Genomic DNA, 7,638 nt, shown 5'->3' with positions numbered 1-7,638 from the left:
ACGCACACGTTTTACAACTCCCACCTGTGCAGCCTTTAAGTGCCTGTATTCTCACTGAACACAAACCAAGCCTACCCAGCAAGGCAGATGCAAGCACAGCTTCTGCCACTGCCTGACACTTTTCAGAACAGCGATGTGCCTAGGAGTGATGACCAGGAGAAGGAGCAGCCTGTTAATTCTCCAGTACCGCACACTTCAACCCACAGGAGGCTTATGAACAAGGAGTCACGGTAGCAGGTAACAACAGGCCCAGAAACAGCTACAGACCTTGCATGCACCCCACCTACTGTAATCTTGGTAACTCCTCAATTTGGGAGTTAACACTTTAAGATATTCAAAGCACGTTAAGGGCTGAAAAAAAAAAAACTGGAAAAAAAAAAAAAAAAAGAATCAAAGAAACAAACAAAGAAAACAACAAACCAACTGAAACACACATGTACACCTTTGAGATTGCAGCAGAGACAGCATCTGTGTGTCAGACACAGATTTGGCAGTTGGAATGGGAGCTATTTAGCAGCTTCTTGCATGTTGGAGTGACAGATAGAAGGAAAAATTAACCAGCCCCTCTATACAGGTATCCACGAGCCCTTGGCCTTTGTAATACCAAGTGGGCTGTTTCCAGCCACACTGACCAACATCAGCTCCCACCAAACGTGGCAGCTGGCTGCTGTGCCTGAGCTCCAGCAGTTCCGCCCCAGATAACCTCAGCACTGTCAGTTTTCATCCATATGCAAAAAGCTTTTAATTTCAGAAGAAAACACTGATGGAGGTAAGAAAACAGATCTTTAATAACCGAATGGTAAGGAAGACTGGACAAGAGAAAAAGCCCTCTTTAGTTTCCATTTCTGTAACAGTTTTGAGAGAAGAGGAAAATGGAAACACTATTGAGAGAGACCTGAACAAATCGTTCCTGCTAAATCAGGGAAGGAAAAAGCAGAGTTCTTCAGGACAGGCTTTTCCCATGAGCAACCCACGAGCATCTGCACTAGAAATGGAACACTGATGCTAGGCAGCTGTGCAGGAAGAGTGCTCCAGCCCCTCAGGAAGCAGGCTGCAGCTGCACTCTTTGGCTTGGTTTGTTTTAAAGTCACTGTGATATCTACAAGTGCCACAACAAACTGACAACCCAGACATTCATTTTCAACATGGAACAAAATGAATGTTGTGAGGCTAAACCTGTATGAAAAGCCAAGCTCATATCGCCTTATCCAATATGGCACTGCAGAGCTCCTTGTAAGAAATTTCCAAGCAGTTTTTAAATCCAAATTTTGAGATCTAAGAAAAAATGAAAACACAGACCTCATAACTTTGCTCCCAAGGATTATGCTTCTGAAAAGACCCCAACAAAAACCTATTTGCAATAAATTGTTGGAAAGGATTCTGTTAAGTGGCTGTACGCAGCATTTGCTGCAAGCTGAAAACTGCTGCATACACAGCTGATGCACACACATGGAGCTTTTCCTGAAATCATCTGCAATGCCTGCAGATACCTCTGTTCTACAGCAGTCCCATCTATTACTCTGCATCCTCTCATAGAATTCAAGTACTTCGATCACAGCAATTCTTCCAATGCCCTTTCAAGACTTATCATATTTTTTCAGAGATGCACATAGGGGGAAAAAAATCAGGATTTTGAGCTCACATTGTTGTTCCTGTAGAAATATAGATTTGAGTTCTGCAGCCCCAAAAGTTGTCAGATCACTTCCCTAAAAACTAAGCAACTGTCTTGTTCAGGTCCCTCACTTCTGATGACACCTCCTGGCAGAGCTCATTCCGCCCTGCCTTCTGATTTCTGTATCCATCAGATAGGACAGAAGGTTCAGTGTATGGCAGGCTGGCAGCCTTTATAGATGCATGCATGGAAGCACACTTTGGTGCTAGCTAAAGACTGAACAAAGCTGCTGAAGGATGGCAGCAAACCTCACCAGAGGTGAAGCACTTGGAAACCCACAGCAGCGTCAGCTCCACCAGCAGCAACCATTACAATTCTTCCATATGAATTTTAAAAGCAAGATTCCAAAACAAAACCCACTTTTCCTTTCTGAATTCTCAGGCAATATTTTTATAGGTTTATTTCTATTGTGTCCATCTTTCTTTTCTACCACATTTCCTACACTGCTTGCATATAATTCCCATGGAGTTCAGCTCCCATTGCACCATCACTCTTGTTCTTGTATTACTTCCTTCAAGTTCTCTTCCATGGTTTCTGGTTTTATGGCTGTTGAGTTCTGTTCTTCAGACACATTTGATGGGTTTTGTTGCGTGTCTTCTTTGTTGCTCTTCACCACCTCCTGTAGATTGTATTTTCTGAATAGAACATAGTCTCTCACCACACTCAAGCAACAAACATTCTTTATTATTTCCACCACAACTGTATGTTGTGGATTATTGAGATCAACTTTGTTTTCTGGATTAAGGCTGCCCACAATTCCTGTAAAACAAAATATAGTTTAAAAAACGTTGGGAAAACAGTTTCAGAGCATCAGTTTACTCTCCTGAATGGAACACAAGTCAGAGGAGATAACAACCCTCTACTTGTGACCAATCATTAGTTACTGCAATTGTGTAAAACAGCAGAACAGACTAGGATTCTTAAGAAATACTACCAGGAGGACTACAGTAACTAAATTATCCCATTGTAACTAGCAAGAAACAAGACGCCAAAGTATGCAACTTGTTGCAGAGCTGTTTTTCAAGTTCCACATTAAATGGAAATAGGAAAGTGTGTATTTCAGTATAGCATTCAAACAACTTGATGTAGTCATTTCAAACCACGTATAACTGACACACCAAATAGAATTCACTACTGCATGCTGATCTGCTTTGTCATCTCTTGAGACATCAACAGGAAACACTGATGTCAAGCTCTTTTCAGAGCCTTAGAGACATTTTTGTAACCCAACATACAGGTGTTAAGCAACAAATATGCCTCCTTGTTTACAGCACTTTTCTTCAAACAGCCTAGCCTGTTACGCATGCAGCCGTGTGCCGCCTGTGTACTTAGGTTCAGCTCTGTATGTGATCTATACGTACCTGCCAGCTCCTTAATTACTTCTTCTCTATTCATGTGACTGTTATTACGAGCTTTGTAAACGATCTGGAAAGTACTCTTATTGGGGGCTTTAAACCAAGGCTCAAAAAACGTTTCTGTGTATTTTTTCATATCTTCCAGAAAAGCCTTGCAAGTTCCAGAAATGGGCAGCATGCGCAGAATTACTCTGGTTTTCTTCTTTTTAGTGGTATGAATGTCCTTTAATATATGGTGCACCAGGTTCTCAGGTTCTACAAGGAAACAACTAGGTGTGAGAATCAATTTGAAAGATCTTCTCCCTTGTTCCTCCCCCAAAGGTATAAGCTGGGGAAACGCGCGCTTAGCTGCACAGCGCTCAGCCTCAAACCCTTTTCTGAGAATTCTTTCCATGCACCAAAATTGGGTAGCTGTGGATCATTCTGTCAAGGCCGATTCCTCTGCCTTCAGAAACTCCGCTAATTGCAAAACCAGTGGGAAGGACAGTGGGAAATGGTAGAATCATTACAGCCAGAAGAGACCTCTAAGATCACCTCACCCAACTGTCCACCTACCACCAAAATTTATCCACCAACCACATCCCTCATTGCCACATCTCCCCTGCTCTTGATCGCCTGCAAGGATGGCGACTCAACCACCTCACTGGGCAGCCCATTCCAGGGCCTGACCACACTTTTGGAGAAAAGATTGTTCCTAATCCTCAACCTGAACATTCCCTCTCATCCCATTGCTGTTAGCTGGGCACAGAGGTCCACCCCCCGCCCCCCACAACCTCCTTTCAGGAGTTGTAGAGCACAGTAAGGCCTCCTGCGGGACTTCTCTTCTTGGCTGAACCATCCCATTCCCTCAGCTGCTCCCTATGAGACTCATTCTCCAGACCACTCGCAGATCCCACTGCCCTTTTCTGAACGCACCCCAGGGCCTCGATATCTTTCTTGCAGTGAGGAGCCCAACACCGAACGCAGCTCTCGAGGCGTGGCCTCCGCAGGGCTGAGAACAGAGGAACGGTAACCTCCCCGTCCTGCTGGCTGCCTACTGCTGATACAGCACAGGATGCCGCCGGCCTTCTGGGCTGCCCGGGCCCCAGGAGAAGCCCCGGCCCTGTGTGGCGCGGAACGGCGCGGCACACCCACCGATGCCGCGGGTGCGGATGAAGACGACGTTGTTGGCGCCGCTCTCCACTGACTGGAAGCGCCGCAGCTGCCGCTCGGTGCAGGCGCGGATCTGTCCGACCTCCTTCTTCAGCGCTGCCTCCGCGTCGTCGTCGTCCTCCTCCTCCTCCCGCTCCTCCTCCCTCTCGCTCCCCGACAGGCGCTCCGCGGCCTCCGAGAGCTGCGGGCACACGGTTCGCCCCGCGCGGTGAGCGCGGAGCGGAGCTGCCAGGCGGTACCGCGGGCTGGCCAGAACGCCGCTCAGCGCCGGCGATCCGCGTCAGGGCGCGGAGCAGAGACCGCGTGGCCGCCCTCCCCCCGGCCCCGCCTCGGGACGGACGCACGCACGCACCTGCTCGGGGCCGTACAGCAGGTCCCCGTACTCGCCCAGCAGGCTGTAGGCCTCCCCCACGCACTTGCGCTCGTTCATGTTGCAGGTGATGAGGATGCCGCGCATGCCGGCCTCCAGCTGCCGCCCGCCGCCGCCGCGGGGCCGCTTGGCGCGAGCCGCGAAATGCCCCTTCAGCCGCCGCTTCCGTGCTGCCGCCTCCGGCGCGGCCATGGAGAATCCCGCCGCCGCGCGCCGCGATGGCGTCACACGGCCGCCCTCAGCGCCGCCCTCAGCGCCGCCCTCAGCGCCGCCCTCAGCGCCGCCGCTGTGGGTCAGCTCGGCGCCGCCTGTCGCTGCGCTCCCTCCCGGCGCTGAGTGCGGGCTCCTTGCGCTGGGTGCGCGGCGCTTGCTTTCGTTAGCAGAGCCCGCTTTGTCTGCTCGGTAGAGGCTCGGTGGACGTCTCCGTAATCTACTTGGTGCGTGCGAGGACTTTGTAAGCAAATTGCTTGATGCTACGGGAGCAAAGACGACCTATGGGGGGAACCGGCTTAGCTAAAGCAAGAAGGAAGGCGGCCGAGGGTCGCAAAGAGGAAGATGATGGATGAAGGAAGGGCTGATCGGCCTCCAAAGGGCTCTACCCTCTACCATGCGACATTACCGTGCATTAATGAGTACCTGGAAAATGTTAATTGCTTCTAAGAAATATAATGAGTATGGATAGCGTGTGTGTGTAAAGCTTATCTCGGGTTTGTGACATGGCACCCAGCCTGTGTCACTGCAAGGCAGCCAGGCTGTGACCCAGCACCACCGCCTCCTGTCCTCATCACTTCTGTCCTCAGAAATTCAGTTCCAGGGGCAAAGGCTGCAGTGCCAGAACAAAGACCCACACTTCGCGTGGCTCCTGAGGGCTGCCTGCTGCTCAGCGGCTCCGGAGCGCAGTGTGCAATGTGGGGAACACAGTGCGAGGCATGATGGCACAGGAGGCCTTGCTGGGAGCATGGCTGTTGTGCTGCTGGCAACCAGAGTCCAGCTGGGCTGCAGAAGGGGAAAGTGTGTACACTGGTGTAAATTGGTGGGATTCTTTACAATTTACAACAGGAGGTGCCATTTGTGTCTTACATAAAACTTGGTTCCTGGCAAGCTTTCAGGACTCATTTAACCCTACAGCAATTGCCAACTATCAGTGGGATTTGTCACAGTATTAGTGGGATATTGGTCACAAATCATACCCCAGAATCTCAGCACGTTGGGTTGGAATGGCCCTCACAGCCCCACCCTGTCCCCCAACTCCAGCTGCCCCAGGCTCAGCCGTGGCTCTGAGCCCCCAGGGATGGGGACCCACAGCTCTGGGCAGCAATGCCAGCACCTCTCTGCCCTCTGAGGGAAGGATTTTCTTCTAACATCTCACCTAAATTTCCCCTCTTTTAGTTTCAATCCATTTCAGTCCAGCAAAGTTTTCTTGCTGTTGTGGGAATCAAATGTTGTTTCTGCATTAGAATTGGATAATTTTTTTATTTCATGATCTCTGCTATCATTGTAATTCTTGGGAGTCCTTCTACTTAACTTGGGGAAGATCTCTGATAGTTTACAGCACTTATCCTCTAGACGAACCTTCTCAGGAACGCGCACTCTGTATATAGGTGTATATCTGTATATTTTGTCACACACTGCAAGAATATCCTGCACGAGAGCAAACCAGAGAACAAGTATGGCCTTCCCGAGGAAGCGCCAGAAGGGACATCGGAAGGCCTGGCATCATCCCCATGCTCTTTGTTTAACGAACACTTTAAAGAAAATCACCATATCAATACGGCAAGGAGAGCACCGAGAAGACATCTTGGAAACAACAGGATGGCTGCTGACTGACACCAGGTAACAAATAAATTAACAAGTAAATAGCAAATGTTAACCTTCTGTAAGATTGTGAACCTGGAGTACCCAGCCAGTGGGGAAACAGGGGAGGGGGGGAGGCAAGGGGGAGAAAACAGGGTATAAAGGCTGTCATGATGTGTCCATAGGTGCGCTCATGCTTGCGGGATGCCCGCCATTGCAATCGCGAATAAATCTGCTCTTACACCGTCCTGACAAAAATTATTTGGATATTTCCAACACTGTTAAGCAGGTATTCTTTTTTAGCTGCACCAGGAAGCACTGGGGGTTAATTCCACCATAAGAGCTTTTAAGATTACATGTTTAGGAGTTCCTTATATGTTCACAGATAGTACATATTCGTCATTCCTTCACGAGATAATGAACAGATAGGCGCCTGTCTCCGGTAGTGACTTACAAAGGTTTCAGCCCTCTGTTCCACGATCTCTGCTGCCATCCAGTGTCCGTTCAGCTCCATGACAGCCCAGTCGGTTGCTTCTTCCAATGTTCTTTGCCGCTCGCCCTCTAGATGAACTCTCTTCATTGACGCGTGTTCAGTAGGAGAACACCTATTACAAGTAATTTATAGGTACCAAAATCGTAACATTTGCCTACGCAGCCATTATTGTCCGCACATCTATTAGTTCTGGGATAGAGATTGCATCCTGTCTTTCAGTGATGTACTGGGAAATAGGAAGATAAGGAGGATAGCGGGAGTATCTTAACACCCACATGTTGCATTCTAAGCTTCCCCCAGAATGGAGCATTTCAGCCCTATCTTCTTTGATGTTTGATAAGCCTGATTGTGCCTTTTCATTATTGTGTTTCTTTTGCTGGAGATCCCTGGCTAAAGCAGAACAGCCTTACAAAATGCTTTCTAGTCTGTAACGCTATGCCCGTAATTAACTACTCACATCTAAAAGCTATTACAGTTTTGCAAGCAAGAATTAATCATATTATACAACAATTCAACATCTACATCGTACATCATAAGGATATGCTGCCAAAATATATTGTGTATTTACTTCTTCAAATCACCATTTCCCTTGTCCTCTCACTGTCTGCTGCTGTAAAAAGTTGGTCCCCCTCCTGTTCATAAGCTCCCTTTAAGTCCTGGAAGCCCGCAATGAGGTCTCCCTGCAGCCTTCTCCTCTCCATGCTGCACACCCCGGCTCCTCAGCCTGTCTGCACAGCAGAGCTGCTCCAAGCTCCGAGCATCTTCATCGCCTGCCCTGGCCCTGCTGCAACAGCTCCCCCCC

At 48.8% G+C, this 7,638-nt stretch overlaps 1 protein-coding gene across 1 annotated transcript; it reads right to left on the bottom strand.

The window, feature by feature from the left end:
- Nucleotides 1-2,046: 2,046 nt before the first annotated feature.
- THUMPD1 (THUMP domain containing 1) lies at nucleotides 2,047-4,741 on the bottom strand. The gene is made up of 4 exons (XM_042892549.1): nucleotides 4,532-4,741; nucleotides 4,162-4,360; nucleotides 3,034-3,282; nucleotides 2,047-2,431 (listed from the first exon to the last, which is right to left on the bottom strand). Exons 1-4 carry the CDS (start codon nucleotides 4,739-4,741, stop codon nucleotides 2,160-2,162), a joined length of 930 nt encoding a protein of 309 aa, XP_042748483.1. The 3' UTR covers nucleotides 2,047-2,159.
- Nucleotides 4,742-7,638: the final 2,897 nt, after the last annotated feature.

The sequence above is a fragment of the Lagopus leucura genome, unplaced genomic scaffold (assembly GCF_019238085.1).
Source record: "Lagopus leucura isolate 7727_CA_CO unplaced genomic scaffold, USGS_WTPT01 35130-2_obj-0_obj, whole genome shotgun sequence".
Classification (NCBI taxonomy): Eukaryota; Metazoa; Chordata; class Aves; order Galliformes; family Phasianidae; genus Lagopus; species Lagopus leucura.
The sequence above is the reverse complement of the archived record's forward strand: the minus strand, read 5'-3'. Positions and strand labels throughout refer to the sequence as shown.

Excerpts from the sequence above, each read along its gene's own strand:
- THUMPD1 (XM_042892549.1), bottom strand. The coding sequence starts at position 4,741 with ATGGCCGCGCCGGAGGCGGCAGCACGGAAGCGGCGGCTGAAGGGGCAT. Across the intron at positions 3,283-4,161 it reads CATCCGCACCCGCGGCATCG|AACCTGAGAACCTGGTGCAC; the intron begins GTGGGTGTGCCG and ends GTTTCCTTGTAG. Across the intron at positions 2,432-3,033 it reads AGTAATTAAGGAGCTGGCAG|GAATTGTGGGCAGCCTTAAT; the intron begins GTACGTATAGAT and ends TTTGTTTTACAG.